This window comes from Hibiscus syriacus, unplaced genomic scaffold (assembly GCF_006381635.1).
Source record: "Hibiscus syriacus cultivar Baekdansim isolate YM2019G1 unplaced genomic scaffold, ASM638163v2 tig00111634_pilon, whole genome shotgun sequence".
NCBI classification, from domain to species: Eukaryota; Viridiplantae; Streptophyta; class Magnoliopsida; order Malvales; family Malvaceae; genus Hibiscus; species Hibiscus syriacus.
The window spans coordinates 440742-460305 of record NW_024063140.1 but is presented as its reverse complement, the minus strand read 5'-3'; the positions used below and the strand labels follow the sequence as shown (position 1 = coordinate 460305).

Here is a 19564-nt window from a genome sequence, read left to right as displayed (position 1 = left end):
ACTGTTTTTCCTTTCTCATTTCCATTAAATAAACCTTCTCATTTTTCCTACTCAGTCCTTTATTGATGATTATGATTTTCTCGCTCTTGAAATTTCTGCACCATCTAATCCAGTAAACTTTGTTTTATCTAATTTATTTTCTTCTTCTTCTTCTTCTCCTTCTGCATCACCTCAAGTTTCAACTAGTTCACCTATTACATCTTCAAGTCCATGTTCTAGTCCACTTATTTTACCTCAAAATCAGGGTCTGCCTCAAAAAAGATCTACTAGGATTATCAAACCCCCTAACTGGCTACATGACTATGCTCAATCCTACCAATCTTCATCTCTTCCAAGTAAGTATCCTATTTCCAATTTCATTTCTTATTCTCACTTACCTTCTAAAACTCAAAGTTTCTTATCTTCTACTTCTCACCTAAGTGAACCAAAAACTTATACTGAAGCCATCACCAACCCTTTGTGGATCAAAGCCATGAAGGAAGAGATTGATGCTTTGGAGTCAAACAACACTTGGTCTATAGTTACTCTGCCATCAGGGAAAGTTCCAATAGGCTATAAATGGGTTTACAGAATCAAGTACAAGGCTAATGGAGATGTTGAACGATTCAAAGCTCGCCTTATTGCTAAAGGATTCAATAAAAGAGAAGGGGTTGACTTTGTGGATACCTTCTCTCCAGTTGCTAAACTAGTCACTGTTCGAACTGTACTTGCTATTGCATCAATTTTTTCTTGGCCCCTTTTTCAAATGGATGTGTACAATGCATTTTTACAAGGTGACTTAGTTGAGGAAGTCAATATGGCACTTCTTGATGGTTTTTGCAGCCAGGGGGAGTCTAAGGTTTGTAGGCTTTATAAATCACTTTATGGACTAAAACAAGCCTCCAGGCAATGGAATTTGAAGCTAACAGAAGCATTACTTGCAGCCGGTTATATGCAGAGCAAGTATGATTATTCGATGTTTACAAAGCAACAAGGGAGTGACATAGTTGTTCTGTTGATATATGTTGATGATCTTTTAATCACTGGGAGTAGTGAGAAATTGATAGCAGAATTGAAACACATCTTGAATAAGAATTTCAAAATGAAAGATCTTGGAGAGTTTAAATACTTTATATGATTAGAGGTTTTAAGATCAAAGGAAGGGATTGTGTTGAATTAAAGAAAGTATGCTCTAGAGTTGATTGAAGAGACTGATGTAGGGGGAGCTAAACCGGCTTTGACTCCTCTTGAGCAAAACAAGAAGTTTACTACAGCTGAATATGATGAAGCAGTTTGTAGCAATAAAGAACTGCTGCAAGATAAGTCTGTTTTTCAGAGACTTATAGGTAGACTAATATATCTGACTCACACAAGGCCAGATATTGTCTATGTTTTACATTTCCTCAGTCAGTTCATGCATAAACCAAAACAGTCACATCTTGAAGCTGCATTGAGAGTGGTAAAATACATTAAGAAAAATCTTGGATAAGGGATTTTACTAAGTGCGGCGAGTGAGTGCAGGTTAATTGCTTATTGTGACTCTGACTGGGTTTCCTGTCCTATGATTAGAAGGTCTGTAACAGGTTCCTGTGTTAAGCTTGAAATGTCTCTAATTTCTTGGAAGTATAAGAAACATAACATGGTTGCGCGTTCTTCTGCAGAAGCAGAATATAGAAGCATGGCAGGGACAGCTGCCGAAATTGTATGGCTGAAGGGTTTGTTAGCAGAGTTGGGCTTAAAAAACTTATCACCAGCAAAACTAATATGTGATAATAAAGCAGTTTTGCAAATAGCAGCTAATCCAGTTTTTCATGAGAGAACTAAACATATTGAGATAGATTGTCATTTTGTCATAGAGAAGATTCAAGAAGGCTTGATACAGACTGAACATGTCAAGACAGGGGAACAACAACCTGATTTAATGACCAAAGCCTTGGGAGTGTATCAATATGAATATTTAGTTTCTAAGTTGGGGTTTAAAGACATCTTTACAACCACCAACTTGAGGGGGAGTGTAGAAAGTATTAATTGTTGTAATGTAGTTGTATAATCTGTTAGTTAGTTGAGTTTGTTAGATTTCTGTTATTGAGTTAGTTATAGAAAGTCATTGTGTATATAAAGGACCTATTTGTTGTAATTGAAAAATAGAGGAATAAAATAATATTCTGCCCAAATATTCAGTTTTAACACTTACGACGTCATATAATAACATAGAATATTCAAACTATATATGTTAGTATCGAATTAAAATAATCTAAGCGTAAATATAAAATTTGATAAAAATACAATCGATATTTAAATCAATATAAAGACAAATCATACTTCCATCGATATTTCAAACTTCTCAAAATATTCCTTAAATTCCATAAATATTTATTTCCACTATCAACCCTTCAATTTTTGTCAGTTACACAATCAAACCACTAATTATGAATTCTTTCTAGAATTCACCTTAACTTTTCCACTAAATTCATAAGGATCCTTCACATTATGATCATTTCACTTTAATTTCTAAAATTTCCATCACTTTAATAAAATTCTAAAATCAACACTTAACATTCAAAAACTTGAAATTTCATCCCAAAGTTTCTTAGGCTTTTTGAATTTAACCACCCATATTTATAAATTTGTAATGCAATCCCAACTCAATAAATAAACTTAAAAATCATCATGTCCCTAAAATTTCCAGCATTATATTATTTTACCCAAATAATACTTTCACATTTAATAAACTTGAAATCAAGTCCCTATAATATTGAGACCTTTCAAATTCTACCCTTAAACTTTACCAAACTTGCAATTTAGTTCCAATCAACTTCCTAACTTAAAATTCCAGCATTTATAATATTAAGATTCAGCATTAACACTCCAACTATCACATTTATGCAATAGAGTCCCACAATTCTCAAAACTTGTATATTAGCCCTTTTTACCAACTCAAGCTTCCAAATTGATCTCCAAGTCTCATAGAATACTTCTAATATCATGTCTAGTCCATATGAAATTTTTCCATAATTTCCCCCTAATTTCTTCATATGGCCGAATATTTCAAGTAACTTTAGGCATGATTTCTATTCAATTTCAAGCATGAATTCAACTTTCTAACATCAAATTACATCAAAATCTCATCACTCTCTAAAACCCTAGCATTGTCGAACATCATATTAACATGTACAAGTAATTTTAATCATTATACATACCTTAGGATTAATCACTAACATAAAAAACATAAAAATCTTTAATCAATTCTTCAAAATTTCTAAACCTTACATAAACCCTAATTTCCAAATCTCATGAAACAAGCAAGAACACCATGTAATATTTCTACCAAATATAAGAGAATTTCATGTAGATTAATTCTCTAACTAATAGTTTAATCCAAAAATCAACCATAAAGCTTCAAAAATCAAATTAAAGATCATACCTTGATAGCCATGTAGGTTTCGGCCAAGAGAGAATAACAAGCTAAAAATGTTGATTTATCTACATTATTCTAGTATTTAATAAATTGTACACTTGGCATTTCTATAATATATAATTAAATTTAAAATACCATAAATGAAACTTAAAAATTACCAAATGTCATTGTATTATCTTCCATTAAAATATTTCTTAGTCAAAGATGAATCAACATGGCTTTGAATTTCTACTTTGGTCATGCAATTTTTGAAAATTACATTTTAGTCACTAAATTTTCCACTGTTCGGCCAAATCCAAAAAATTACACTGATCTGAGCTAAATTTCTCTTATCTAAAATATGAAAATAATATTTCCAACCGTTTTCTAACATCCTTCAAATTTTCATGAAATTCCAATTTGATCCGATTATCTGATTCCTATACTGAACTTTATCGCTTTATAGTTTTTAACACAAATCTCATACCGAACATCTTATTCTCACGAAAATTCTTATTTTACGCCAAAATGTTTATTTGCGTGCTAAAATATATATATCTTTTCAAAATTATATTTTTAGTCCCTAAACTTTACAAGGTTATACTTTAGTCCATAAACTTTCAAAACTTTCATTTTAATCACTAGTCAAAATTTGGGATACTACACGCTCTATTGAAGAATGCTTTCATTACTGGTAACCCTGCGAGGATTAGGGTTGACCGAGATCAATTCTTGTGCGATCATAAGAAGTTGAGAGTTCATTTGGAGAATATATGGCAGACAACTGATACTTACACCCATCGCCATTTGGAATAGGTCATTTAACCCCAAGAGGTTGCCTTTTCTAGGCTCGGATGAAAACTATTCGATCTTGAAAGCTACCTACTGTCACGGACTTAATCGCTCAATAAGCCTCGTGCGGCCTTAGCCCCTTTTCGCCCCTCGCGATAGCTAAGTCAGCCTCACTCGAACTCGTGCTAGTGAAAGGATTGGCAAGGAAACAAAGAAGAAAGGAAAGAACTTAGAGAGAAAGCTTGTTGAATGCTTGAATGCTTACAACTCTTGGATGATTTATAAATGAGGATTCTACACCTATTTATAGCATCCCACCTCCTCAATGGACGGTGGAGATTGATTTGATCCTACGGTAGGGAGAGATTCTCTAGAATTCTCTATTATTTCCTACCTAACATGGAAGACTCTAGAATGCTTCTAGAATATGTACAAGTCTTGAGTATTCTAGAATAATCTACACTATTCTATCAACCTCCAAGACCAAATGTGGCCCAACATAGCCCAAAGTGTGGGAAAAAGCCCAAGTTCGTGACATTCTCCCCCACCTATTATGGCGTCGTCCTCGTCGCCTCGTACGCTCTGAGTTGTTCTTCGAATTGCCATAAGTCTTCAGCTAGTTCCCATGTTGCCTCGGACTCTGGTAGTCTTTTCCACTTGATTAAATACTCGGTACGCGGTGGGACTCCTCTCTTGCGGACCGTCCTGCTTATGAGCACCATTTCCACCTCTTTGTCATAAGACTTGGTTACTATGGGAGGTGCTCGATGCGAATACCCTCGGCTTGGGTCTTCCTTGTCGGTATGATATGGCTTGAGCATACTTACATGGAAAACCGGATGAATCGTAAGTGTACTTGGCAAGTCTAAGCGATAAGACACCTTACCCACCTTGGCAAGTACTTGGAACGGTCCCTCGTATCTACGTATTAGTCCTTTGTGAACGCTTCGAAGAGCTTTGAACTGTTGTGGTAAAAGCTTCACAAGGACTAAGTCTCCAATGGAGAACTCTCGATGTCGCCTCTTCTCGTCCGCCCATTTCTTCATCTTTTTCCGTGCTTTCTCCAAACATGCGCAGGCGATGTCGGCGTTCTCCTCCCATGACTTAGCCATCTTGGCGGCCCCGGGACTCTTACCCTCGTCAAGTGGCATTGTCAGTGTGTGCGGCGTGAGCGGTTGTTGTCCGGTCGCAAGCTCAAACGGACTCCGGCCTGTGGCTTCACTCCGCTGTAAGTTATAAGAGAATTGGGCGACGTCTAGCAATTTAGCCCAATCTCGCTGGTTAGCACTCACAAAGTGCCGCAAATAACACTCCAACAAAGCGTTCACCCGTTCGGTCTGCCCATCAGTTTGAGGATAAAATCATTGGAGAAATTTAACTCGGTTCCAAGGAGCTTGAACAATTCCGTCCATAGGTGTCCGGTGAATCGAGGGTCTTGATCACTAATGATGCTCCTTGGTAAGCCCCAATGCTTCACGACATTCTTGAAGAATACTCGCGCGGCCTCCTCCGCAGTGCAATCCTTGGGGCATGGTATGAAAGTCCCATACTTAGAAAATCGGTCCACGATGACCATGATCGAACCGTATCCCTCGGACTTGGGTAATGCACTAATGAAATCCAAGGTGAACGCATCTCAAGGTCTTTGGGGGACTGGTAAAGGTTCCAGTAATCCCGCCGGTTGTCGGTTCTCCACTTTGTCTTGTTGGCACACAAGAAAAGTCTTCACGTAAAGCTCCACGCTATCCTTCATATGGGGCCAAAAGTATGCCGTCTCTAGCAATTCCATAGTGCGCTTTTGACCCGGATGACCAGCCCACTTGGTGTCGTGGCACTCTTTGATAAGATCTCGCCTTAAGTTATCCCACTTTGGAACATAGATTCGCCATCCCTTGTTGTAGAGTAGACCGTCCTCTACCCAAAACCGTTGGGTTTTGCCATCGTTAGCCAGCTTTACTAATTCTCTTGCCATTGGATCTTGCTCAAGGCCCTCCTTGATGCGTTCCAACACGGTTCCCTTGGCTAGAGAGATCGCGACGAGCTCCGCCTTTCGACTTAAGGAATCGGCTACAACGTTGGCTTTGCCCGGCTTGTATTCCAACGTGTAATCGAACTCGGCTAGGAAGTCTTTCCACCTAGCTTGTTTTGGTGATAGCTTCTTCTGGGTCTGAAAGTAACTCGTCGCCACGTTGTCGGTCTTGATGGTGAAATGCGCGCCGAGTAAGTAATGTCTCCATACCCGCAAGTAATGGATGATGGCCGTCATCTCCTTTTCTTGCACCGTGTACCGCCTCTCGGTTTCATTTAGCTTACAACTCTCAAATGCTATCGGATGCCGCTCTTGCATTAATACTCCCCCGATAGCAAAGTCAGATGTATCGGTATGCACCTCGAACGGCATGGTAAAGTCGGGTAAGGCCAAGACAGGTTCTTGGCTAACTACTGCCTTCAGGTTCTCAAAGGCCTTCTGACATTGTTAGGACCACTTCCACGCCTTCCCCTTCTTGAGTAGGTCCGTCAATGGTGATGCTCGCGCCGAGTAACCCTGTATAAACCGGCGATAATAATTTACTAGACCAAGGAAGGACCTCATCTCACTTACCTTGGTCGGCGGCTCCCACTCGGTTATGGCTTTGATTTTGCTCCCGTCCATGAATAGCTTCCCGTGGCCGATTACATGTCCAAGGAAGTGTACTTCCACGGTGGCAAACGTGCACTTTTCCTTCTTGACGTACATCTCGTTTTCTCGAAGTATCTTGAACACAATCCTCAAGTGGTCTACATGTTCCCCAATAGAGTTACTGTATACCACGATATCGTCCAAGTACACCACCATGAACTGGTCCAAGTACGGTTGGAAGAGCTTGTTCATGAGCATGCAAAACGTTACCGGTTCATTGGTTAGGCCAAAGGGCATGACTAACCACTCGTACGATCCGTATCGGGTGATGCATGCGGCCTTTGGCTCGTCGCCTTCTGCTATTCGAACTTGGTAGTAGCCTTTTTGCAAGTCCATCTTTGTGTACACCTTGGCTCCTCCAAGTCTGTCAAATATATCGGCAATCAAAGGGATCGGGTAGCAATTTTTAATGGTTACTGCCCGGTAATCGACACACATACGCAACGACCCATCGTGCTTCTTTTAGAAGAGTATCGGTGCGCCATACGGTGCCTTCGAAGGTCGAATCATTCCCATATCGACTACCTCCTTGAGTTTCCTTCGAAGTTCCTCAAGTTTGGGTGGGGCCATTCGGTAGGGTGCCAAGACTGGCGGCTTGGCACCGTGTTCCAACTCGATCTTGTGATCCACCTCACACCTTGGAAGAAGTTTATTTGGTAACTCCGGTGGCATCACGTCCTTGTTCTCCTCTAGGACTTCACGGATGATCAATGGTAGGTCATCCGTTTTCTCGATCTCGTCATCTTCCTTTAGCATGGCCAAGTAAGTAATGTCCCCTTTCTTGATGCCTTTACCAAGTTGTATGGTCGAGAGTTGTGTGGCATCTCGACCTTGCTCTTTCGGTGCCTCGATCGTGGGGATCATGCAAGGAGACCCTTTCTCCAAGATGCAAACGGAACTAAAGGAAGGCATAGGGATAGCGGTTACCTGTCGGAGAAAGTCCAACCCCAAGACGACCTTAAAATCGTCCATGGGAACGACGAAAAAGTTCACTCGGCCCTTCCAAGTGCCCAAGCGTAGCTCGACCCCTCGTGCCACGCCATAGAGTGGTGTCGCTTGTGCATTTACCGTTTTGAGCCATCCTGTGCTCTCAGTGTACTCTAGGCTCAAACGGTTGGCTTCATCTTTAGACACGAAGTTGTGGGTAGCCCCCATGTCTACCATGGCTCTTGTTGGCTTCTCATTGATCACCGCTTCCACATACATGAGCCCATTACTCGATGTTGGTGTCAATGGCTTGGCCTTCAAGGCGTTTAGAACTTGGAGTGACCCCATCTCGGCTTGAGACTCTGTGTCTTGACGATTGACGATGGCAGACAATGAACCAAGTTTGGGACAGCTACTCATCGGATGCGGTCCTTTACACAAGAAGCATCCTTATTTGGGAACGAAGGTCTTTTTCTTCTCTTCTTAGTCCCTTTGGCCCGAACGTCGATCACGATCTCCCTCTTTAGCTTGTGGCCTTCGGTGATCTCGGTCTCGGTTGCCTTGGTAATTCTTCCGCCGTTCTCCCCCACCTTTGGTTGGATACTTATCTTTATTTTTCGTCGCATTGGTGTGGGAGTAGGGTTGGAAGTCGACGAGTGACTCGGCGATGGCAATGGCCTCATCAACCGTTTTAATGACCCGACGGTGCATCTCTTGCTTGGCCCATCCTTGTAGTCCGTCAATGAAGTAGAACAAGAGATCTTCTTCGGATATATTGGGAATTTGAAGCATAAGGGTTGTGAATTTTTTCACATAGTCCCGCATAATACCCCGTTGCTTCAACTCCTGCAATTTCTTGCGAGCCTCGTAGACCACATTCTCGGGATAGAAGTGCTTCTTTAGTTCTTTCTTGAACTCATCCCACGTATCTACCCGACAAGCTCCTCGCTCAATGTCGGCATGTTTCCTACGCCACCATAACATAGCAGTATCGGAAAGATATAAAGTAGCGGTCTTTACCTTAGCCGCCTCGTCGTTAAGGCCGATTTCCTCGAAGTATTGCTCCATCCGCCATATGTAGTTTTCGACTTCCTTGGCGTCCCTTACCCCGTTGAACCCTTGCGGCTTGGGGCACTTGACCCTCGGGTTAGAGATGGTGATGTTAGCACTCTCGCTAACGGCGGCTCTCTTGCAGAGCGTCACGTCCTCCCGCATCCCCTCAATGCTTTCACGTAAGGATTGGATCATATCTTCTAGCCGTATGAATCGAACTTTTACCTCATTGCTAGTCTCTTCGGTACTCCCCTTGAGCGCGTCAACTTGCTCCAAAACATGGTCCTCCAGCGTCTTGAAGTCATGCTAGACCCTCTCCAACCTCTCCCCGAATTCTGCCACCATCGGTTCTAGTGAGCTCCCCTCGCGGGCTTTACTCTGGTCCCTTTTTTTCTTCTGGTTGGTGGGTGCAACTTCTCTCCCACGTTCCTCAGTAATAGTCGACTCGTTGGTGCTCTTCTTCGGGTTGGTGGGTGCAGTTTCTTTCCCACGTCCCTCGGTAGCAGTCGACTCGTTCGAGTTCCCGATCATTCCTACAAGACACGTGCACGATTTTGATGCTTTAACCGGCTCTGATACCAACTGTCACGGACTTAATCGCTCAATAAGCCTCGTGCGGCCTTAACCCCTTTTCGCCCCTCGCGATAGCTAAATCAGCCTCACTCGAACTCGTGCTAGTGAAAGAATTGGCAAGAAAACAAAGAAGAAAGGAAAGAACTTAGAGAGAAAGCTTGTTGAATGCTTGAATGCTTACAACTCTTGGATGATTTACAAATGAGGATTCTACACCTATTTATAGCATCCCACCTCCTCAATGGACGGTGGAGATTGATTTGATCCTACGGTAGGGAGAGATTCTCTAGAATTCTCCATTATTTCCTACCTAACATGGAAGACTCTAGAATGCTTCTAGAATATGTACAAGTCTTGAGTGTTCTAGAATAATCTACACTATTCTATCAACCTCCAATACCAAATGTGGCCCAACATAGCCCAAAGTGTGGGAAAAAACCCAAGTTCGTGACACTACTCTCCGTTTTTAATAGTTTAGAACGTAACACACATATTACATTAATTTGAGGATTTTGTTAGAATTTTTGGGCGATTTCATAAAACTGTGTTGATTGATCTATGTCCTTGCTTCTTATGTGCCTTGCAAGCATTATTACATTATGGATCATTATACAATAAACACCTTTTCCTAAATTATTATAAAATTTAAATAATTTTTTGAATTACTATAACAATCATCTTATATAAAAAAAATAAATTGTAAATAAATTTTTACCATAATATTTAAATAAATAACGTCAAAATTTAATATAAATTTAGTTTAGTTTCACAAAAGTGTAGATACTCAACGGTCAACTATATTTAAAAAGAAAAGCCGGGGGACAAGTTTCTCAAAGTTGCTTGTAAAATTAATTAAATATAAAATAACTGTATAAAATATAGTAATTTTTACACAAAAAATATGAAAAATATTATACATAAAAAACCTAATTTATCTTAAATTACAGAAAAAACCTCAAAATTGCCAAAATCCAACCCTGACTCGTCGCCACCACCCTTTTCGATCATGACCATGACCATTTACATAATATTTGCTATCCTCCTAGTCATACATCGTCGTAGTTACCACCGATTAGCCGTCAGAATCGTTTGGGATCGTGATTTTTCATCCTTGGGTTTGTGAGGTATAAAACATCAATTCGTTGTCGATCGATCGTCGACTGGTCACAATTTCATAGGGTTTTAGTCGTCGGGGGTAAAGTTGAGTAGAGCTTCATCGATGTCAAAAGGCGGCGGGCGATGTAGACTTAAGAGTTGAAATGAAGGTTTTCAAAATTGTGGGATTATTTTAAAATTTTTGTATTTTTAAATATAATTTTTTATATATTTAAATATATTTTTTAAAATCGCAAGATTATGATATTTGTCATTTAATAGAAGAAATTAACATCGTTGATGATCTAAACACCTAAAATAATAACGATTATAATATTAAACATCAAAATTATTTAAAAAATAATTTAAAATTTTATTCGTAAAAATATTATATTTTAGACAATTATTTTATATTAATCCATACAAAATCGTTAAGAAGAAACGAAGAAAATCCACGTAAAAAAGGAAAAGTCAAGTCACAATCAATGGCCACTCTCCAGCGTTCACATCCATGCGCTTCCTTAGCGCCACCTGTCTCGCTAACCGCGTAGAGCCGTCGATACGTATATAAACAAAACCGTTCCCACCCATTTTCAACTCACCTTTGCATTCACATTTCGTCAATCAAGCCATTCCATCAAATATCTCATCATACTCTGCGTTTGGTTAAATGGAATCCCTTAAAATTGATAGGAATTGAAATTTAATTTTATCATTTTATCATGTTTGGTTCAAGTTTTTCAATAGAATTAGAATCCCTGATGGAATTCAATTATGTTATTGGAGGGAATTGAAATTTGACCATACTACCCTCATTAATCATTTGATAATTTATTCATATATTGAATAAAAATATTTTTTTATTATTTCAGGTCGGGTCGGATTTCTAATTCATATATTCAGGTCGGTCAGGTCGGGTCAGGTGAAACTTTATTTTGGTCGGGTCGGATTGGGTTTTTTTAAGTGTTATATTCGGGTCGAGTCAGGTCGGGTTCGGGTTTAGGGTGAAAAAAATCGGACCAACCCGAAAATATATATAATTCAGGTCGGGTCGGATTAAGTCACTGTTTTTATTAAATAAAAATATTTTTTATTATTTCGGGTTAGGTCGGGTTGGATTTCTAATTCATATATTCGGGTCGGGTCGGATGAAACTTTATTTTGTTCAGGTCAGTCTGGTTTTTTAAGTGTAATATTCGGGTCGAGTCGGGTCATGTTTTTTTAAGTGTGTTATTCGGGTCGGGTCGGGTCGGGTTCGGGTTTAGGGTGAAAAAAATCAGACCGGCCCGAAAATATCTATAATTCGGGTCGGGTAGGATTAAGTCACTGTTTTTATTAAATAAAAATAATTTTTTATTATTTCGGGTCGGGTCGGGTCGAATTTCTAATTCATATATTCGGGTCAGATGAAACTTTATTTTGTTCGGGTCGGGTCGGGTTTTTTAAGTGTGATATTCGGGTCGAGTCGGGTCGGGTTTTTTTAAGTGTGATATTCGAGTCAGGTCAGGTCGGGTTCGGGTTTAGGGTGAAAAAAACCAGACCAACCCGAAAAAATATATAATTTTAAATTATATATTTAGGAATAATTACAATAATAACCCTCTATATATAATTTTTTCAATTAAGTCAATGTTTTTATTGAATAAAAATAATTTTTTTATTATTTTGAGTCGTGGAGGGTCGAGTTTCTAATTCATATATTGAATAAATTTTTGATATATTTTTTTTGTAACTAATTAACATACTCCGGTTGAAATATATCAAAATATTGATCTATCTTTTGGTAACTTATTAACATATTTTAATTGCGATGATTTTAACTTATAATGTTTATTAACATGATTTTTATAATTTATTAAAATGAATAATCAATCAATAAAATAAAAATTTAATATTTTTTAATTTTTTTATAATATATTACTACATGTAAATTGTAAAATAAACTAAAATAAAGTAAAAAAAATAAGAATGACAATTCTATCATTTTACATTATTAAAATTAAATTCATCTGACATGTCTACGAATTAAATAGAATATAAAATTGGATTCCAATTTAATTTCCTGCCAACCAATTTCTTCATAGATTCTAATTCCTCATAAACATTCCAACGAACTAAACGCGACGTTTGTTTATATGAAAACCCCATCTTTCACATTCCTCTCTCATAGCGAAGCCTTGGATTTCTCTTGGTTTTCGGATATGGAAATTGGGTTCAATGGGAACAGTAAGAAAATGAGTAGAAAAGACACTGATGAATCTTTAGTCAATGGAGACGACTTGAAGAACGATGTGTTTAAAGATTTACTTTCCTCGCTTTTGTTGCTCGACGAGGGAGCAGCAAAGCAAGAGCAACATCAATGGCTGACTGAGTTTGAACCTTTATTCGAAGCCGATTACAAAGAAAAAGCTGAAGAATTCCATGGTAATTATCATTCTTCTGAAATGGAAGAGTTGAGTAATTGGAGAAAAAACAAACGCTCTCGTCAATCCGGTTCAGTTGCCGCTAGCTCTTCGACGGTTTCAGTCGGTTCAGACAAAGCGGGTGTGCCGGAATCGAGCGTCGGTTCGGGACATCAACGGCGGTTATGGGTGAAATCCCGATCTAAAGACTGGTGGGAGAGATGCAAATCACCCAGATTTTCCCGACGAGGAGTTCAAACGCGTGTTTCGGATGGGTAAATCTACGTTTGATTTGAATTGCGAGGAGTTGGAACCGGCGGTGATGAAAAAGAACACGATGCTCCGTGAAGCGATCCCGGTCCGTCAACGCGTCGTGGTTTGTATCTGGAGGTTGGCCACCGGCGAGCCGCTTAGGATGGTATCGAAACGCTTCGGCTTAGGGATTTCAACTTGCCATAAGCTGATTCTAGAGGTTTGCACCGCCATTAAAACAGTACTGATGCCTAAATACCGCCAATGGCCCGACGAAAACAAAATGAAGCAAATCAAAGGCTAATTCGAGTCCATAACCGGGATCCCTAACATCGGCGGTTCAATGTACAACACTCATATCCCAATCATCGCACCAAAAACCAGCGTTACCTCATATTTCAACAAGAAACACACATACAGGAACCAAAAAACCTCGTATTCCATCACCCTTCAAGGCGTCGTCGATCAAAACGGCGTTTTCACCGACGCTTGCATCGGCTGGCCAGGATCCATGACCGACGATCAAGTCCTGGAGCAATCGAAGTTTCACCAAAGAGCCACCATGGGTCAGTTAAAGGACGTTTGGGTGGTGGGAGGTAAAGGGCATCCATTAATGGACTGGGTTTTAGTTCCCTACACTCACCACAATCTCACTTGGGCTCAACACGCATTTAACGAGAAGATTTGTGAGATCGAAAAAGTGGGAAAGGAAGCGTTTGCATGACTGAAAGGGCGGTGGGGGTGTTTGCAGAAAAGGATCGAGGTTAAGCTTCAAGAATTGCCGGTTGTTCTCGGAGCTTGCTGCGTTTTACATAATATTTGCGAGCTGAGGAATGAGGAAATGGAGCCTGGGCTTAAATTCGAGGTTTTTGACGATGAGGTGATCCCTGAGAACAACCTGAGATCCATGGCTTCTGCTCAAGCTAGGGATCGCATTGTTCATAATTTGCTGCACCATGGCCTTGGTGGTGCCACTGGCTTTCTCTAGTATTATTGCCATCTTTTTTTTTTTTGGGCCAGAAATAGTATTATTTGATTTAGATTTTTGCAGTCAGTCTTTTTGGCTATTGCAATAAAAGATCATTTATTAGATTTAGTTTGTACTTTGTATATATGGCTTGTCAATATTTTCAATTTATAATTGTGGTTAGATGATTGTAAAAAAACATAATTAAAATGGACCATCCATTAGTATAATATTAGGGTAAGATTTGGACACTTGATATCTTGTGGCCCACTACTTGATTTAGACTAAAAAAAGGAACAAAAATAGTCTTCCTTCCGCATTATCTGTTCATTTTCTTTAAAATTATTACAGATTCACAATTACAAAACTACAAGTTAGGACTGTCTAATAAAACAACTCGTCCTTGAACTGCAACACACAACACAGTATCCATGTCTTTCTGACGATGGTTTTTACATCCAACTATTCTTGCACAGTTATTCGGACTGGTGATGGTTCTCCTTCATCTCGTTTCCGATTGAATCGAAGTGTTGATCTTGTTGGTTTTGTGATGTCGGTGGCGCCTGCTTCTCAGATCTCTTTTTCTCCTTGACAACCACTTGTCTCGGCATCACTTCTAACAGAAAGCTTCCTCCATTCCATACAGATGCAGAAACCTTGAGTATTTGGAAAATCGCATGGAATTCATATGAAAGAAAGATCGGGACTGTGAGTGCCATGGTTGCGACTGTAAAAATGGCTTGCAGTAAAATGTACATGAACAAACGGTTTTGATCCCCGAGCAAACCGCTTAAACGCCACCATATGTTGTTTGCTTTCTGAGCTTTCTTAGAAAGTTCCCTATAAAACGAAGAAATCATCTGAATGAAGATATATTCCAAAGCCAAGCAACTTAAACATATATAAAAATATTTATAAGGGACTGATGTTGTGTATCAAGGTAATACAGAGAGCAAACCTGTAAGAAGTCATGACTTCGGGATCTCTTAGCATCCTCTGGCGACGTAGCACGTTGACAATGAGAAAATAAAGAACTTGCCAGAGGGTATAAGCAGCTAAGGGAACCACGAACAACCAAGTCCATAGGTAAGATTTGTCTTCTACATAAGGCCATGAAAATCTGTGAGATGTACCTTCAGGATGCATGGCTTCAAAGGTTGCAGGATTCCACCATCGAATCGTGAAAAACACGATCCCTGAAAGTAAAACAATACCACATTAGTCATCCAGCACATTCAGACGTATTAGAAAGAAATAAACTAGCCCTGTCTTTCTAAAGAACCTTAACCTCCAACTTCAAATGGAGTTCTTTAGCAACACCTTCTTGCCATACACTGAATTCCCGAATATACTACTCACATGGTCAGATATCCAGCCAAGTTACAAAGTGTCAACAAATTTCACAGCTTGGGAGGGATTTCCGGACAACCGCCAAGGAATAATGAGACAGTTGGGTCTATAGTTTCACAATCTACATGAAACTAAGCCCGTGGAATGTCTTTCAACCATTATACATAAGCAAAATACGAATTAATATAAGTTGATATGTCCTTCACTACTAGTTAAACAACTTACAACCAAAATTTTACTGCAGGGCATTTCCTACTAATAGAAAAATTCAGGTTACTAGACATCTTAGCTTTCTTAAACCTCTTTTGAAGGTTGCAGGTTGATGCAATAGAGGCAATCCCCTCTATTTAGAATCAGAAGATCAACTTTATACATAAAAATAGGAGAATTTCATTGAGATCAGAAATAAACCCTATTTGAAGGAAATTCTAAGTTATGTTTTGATGAGCAATTTATAGTGCAATAAACGATTGCTATCGTTATCTTCAATATATGATGTTGAAGGTAAGCAATCAGAAATTTCTATGTATAGAGAACAAGTGAAAATAAGGATTGCAAACATACCCGGTAAAAGATGTATGAGGACACTAATAATTTTGTCCACAGAACTAAAAACCAAGCTACAACGCCAAACGATGAGCGCCCATGCTAGCGGACCCTAAAGTAGCAACCAGAAAGATTGAAGAAGTTAAAATTGATTCATTCACCAATGGAGATGTACGTAGGAGATAAAGTACCCCAATTTTTTACCTCAGCAAATGAGAAACAAATCATAAAAAGCTTTTCGTTCTTCGGAAAAATAAGAAGGTCGACCAAGAAGATTGTGTTGGCGTAATAGCAGAAATCCTAACATACACAGAAATGCATCATTCTTGATTCTATCTTTCAAAAAAATTCTTTAAAACAAGTCCGAATTGAGCCGAGTTATGACTCACCAGAAGATAATAATGCCATTTCTTAAAGCGGTAGTATATCCATCGAAGAGGAACAAAGGTAACATAGAACACACAATATACATATGGAATATCTTGCGGTCCTGAATCAGAATTTCAAATTCACAAAAACAGAGAGCAAAAATCATTAATGGATTCAAGAGCCAACGTTTTAAGTGACCAATTTCATTAATTCAAGGCTGAGTTAACTCACTTGCTCCCAATAAAAAGCAAAACCCTCCAAAGCCGAGAACCCCCAAGAGATGAGTCACCTAAAATATCAAAATCCCATGAAAGAAAAAAAAATAAAAAATCGAAAGTTATAACTTCAGATCCATATGATAAACATAAAACCCATGAATTAAATACATAGAACAAACATGAATGTAAAGGGAAAAAACGTTGAAATTAATACCTTGTTAATAAAGCGTTCGTGTTCTTCAGCTTGTTTGGCGATCTTAACAGCTTGTTTCGTCAGCATCTCCTTCGTTTGAACCGCTTGTTTAGACAACATCTCCTTTGTTTTCGCCACTTTCTGCTCCGAAAAATCAACCCCAAATCATTAAAAAACACAAAAAAAAGATAATAAAACATAAAATTTGATCCAAATAGCTCAGAAAAACCGTTGGGCTGCCAAAAAAGAGTATACCTCGGCTCGATCTTTGAACCTCCGGTGCACCGTCCGAGATGAATCCCCATTTGAATTCAATTCCTCCATGAATTCATCGCTGCTCGACATCTCTATTCCCTTTTGGTCACCGTAATAGAAATCGAATCAAAGAAACGAGAGAGAGAGAGAGAAGAAGGTGGTGACTTGCCGCGTGAATATATAAGATTTTACTATACACTAACAGTACTCTAATTCTCAATATTACTAATTTCGTAATTAAGATGATACTAAAACAATTTCATCACTCGATCTTATTATTGAAAAAAAATAATAAATATTACTAATTTCTTAATTCATTGTTTATATCTTGTACATTAAGTCTAAGCTTTATTCATGGATACTTTACTTACTCTAATAAATAATTAATTAATTTTCAGAAGAAGAATCCTAATTACGTGGGAAAGTAATTTGCGGCGATTTGATACTTTAACCGAATATCTCCCTTTTTAGCACCATTTATTTTATATTTTCTGAAGCTGTATCCTTTCGATTGAGGTGGCGAAAGAAACATCTCCGGAGACGCGTTTTATCTGATTTTACTGATTCAGTTGCCATGTGGCATTTTTTTTAATAATAAAAATTTTATTTTTATTGTTATTATAAATTAGTAATATAGAATGTATTTTTTTAATGTGTGTTAAAGGTAGAGTGTATTATCCACATTAATCGGATAGAACAACAGATGAAAAATAGTTTTTTATTTTATTGTAGTTATATGAAAAATGTATAAAATTATTATATTACACGTATGGTTATATTATTATTTTTTATTTTGATTATCGATCTATTAATTTTATCACTTAATTATTTAAATATTATCAATCTAGTCATCTATTATTATTATTTAACCAAAATATTTATGCATAAGTTAATAAAATTAGTATAATTACACATTTAATCTGTTATTATTATTATTATACATTGAGAAATTATAGAAAATGCAATTACATTTAAATATTAGAAATAAAAACATTCATTTAAATAGAATATTAGGTTACATAAGGGTTAACGGTTATGTGATGATAATAGAGCTGGACATTTTTTTCCTATTGTGTCCGATGTTTCTACAATGCCCACATCGTTTTTGTTATGTTGACTTCTCCCGAATATCCATATCACAATGTATTCTAGTAGATTTTGGACGACCTGAGTCCTTCAATAGCAATGGATCTGGTACAATTGTAAGCCAAGTTTGAATCTCATCTGGGTCTCTTTCGTTTTCTATGGGCGGAAACTCAAATTTATATACCTTGAATACTTGTGAAAGTTGGTATACGGGATCAACATAATTTTTGTAGTCCAAATGCGAATGTGAGCAAGCTGCAATGACATGAGAGCATGGATATTTGAGTGCTTGAAAGAAACCACAATCGCACCACCTCTCATGCAGATTAACTCTGAAAGCGTTAGCTTCAATCCCTTGCAACGGACGTGGCATTTCGGTTACACAAAACAATTCACGGGTGCGAGAAAAATTTGTAACCAACATCCCATTTGATGCAGCCACTTTTTTCTGTAAATCAGCTACTAGTCTTGGGTGGTAAATATGACCGTTTTGCATTCAAGTAAGAGCTTGTCCACCGAGCTTTGCAAAGAGTTGACCCAAACGAAAATAAGTCGTTTTGACCAATACAATGACATAAGAGATGACGCTGAAGGGGCTGAAGGGCCTGTATAAAATAACGACTCTAGAGGAGTGCTAGTAACCATCCCACCGCTCCCCGGGAACTGTAGAAACTGTGGAAACATTGACATCGATGTCTGTGATCCAGATGGAGATTGAGGTGTCTGAGGAGAAGCACCACCAGCCAAATAAGATGTATATGAACCATATGCTGGATCATTAAACACAGCCGTATATGCACCTCTATATGGTATAAAACCATGCGGGCTAGGTATGTAACCTGGCGGGCTAGGAATGTAACCCTGTGGAGATGACATATGAACTGGTGGGCTTGGCATATACCCATGAGGAGATGGCATCTGAAGTGGAGGGCTGGGCATGTACCATTGTGGCATCAGTGGATAAGGATGTTGTGGTGGGACTGATGCAGAACCAGTAGCACCTTTTCTCCGTCTATGCGTCGGGGGATGATGATATTGAGACGGTTGACGTCTTTCTCGACGCCTAGGAATGCTAACCCCTCATGCTTCCGCCGAAAGTAGAAACGGCTTCCCATTTTCATTAAACCAGTCCATATAGCTATCCGTAACCATATGACCAGTTTCAGCGTAATATTGTCGAGAGGCCAACTGTACATACCGGTTCTCTCAAAGCGCAATCCAATCTCTGTGTCTCACCACCCAGTTAACATCTTTCCTTCCTCGTCTATCTATGTTATGCACGTCGTCTAAATTCCTAGGTGCTCCAGGAATATATTGCGTACAACCATACTGACGGAGCACGCTATCAACTGGATGCCACTCAATGATAGCATAACATATAAGAGGTATAACCAATATCCAAATCTCTAATGACCCACCAAGGTGGGGTA

The 19564-nt window shown here is 38.7% G+C and overlaps 1 protein-coding gene and 1 pseudogene across 1 annotated transcript; one reads left to right on the top strand and one right to left on the bottom strand.

Moving 5' to 3' along the window:
* The first annotated feature begins 12628 nt into the window (after positions 1-12628).
* On the top strand, positions 12629-14250 carry LOC120166316 (annotated as a pseudogene).
* Positions 14251-14452: 202 nt separating this feature from the next.
* Positions 14453-17210, bottom strand: LOC120166318 (glycerophosphocholine acyltransferase 1-like). Its single transcript, XM_039175600.1, has 8 exons — positions 17049-17210; positions 16815-16934; positions 16614-16671; positions 16403-16503; positions 16218-16313; positions 16032-16125; positions 15076-15313; positions 14453-14957 (listed from the first exon to the last, which is right to left on the bottom strand). Exons 1-8 carry the CDS (start codon positions 17136-17138, stop codon positions 14594-14596), a joined length of 1161 nt encoding a protein of 386 aa, XP_039031531.1. The 5' UTR covers positions 17139-17210; the 3' UTR covers positions 14453-14593.
* Between the last annotated feature and the right edge of the window lie 2354 nt (positions 17211-19564).

What these genes read in the sequence shown, in the direction of transcription:
- LOC120166318 (XM_039175600.1), bottom strand. Translation starts at nt 17,138, where the DNA reads ATGTCGAGCAGCGATGAATTCATGGAGGAATTGAATTCAAATGGGGAT. An exon ending in ACGAACGCTTTATTAACAAG is followed by an intron (nt 16,672 to 16,814) that starts GTATTAATTTCA and finishes TTGATATTTTAG; the next exon opens with GTGACTCATCTCTTGGGGGT. An exon ending in GAAGTCATGACTTCTTACAG is followed by an intron (nt 14,958 to 15,075) that starts GTTTGCTCTCTG and finishes TTCGTTTTATAG; the next exon opens with GGAACTTTCTAAGAAAGCTC.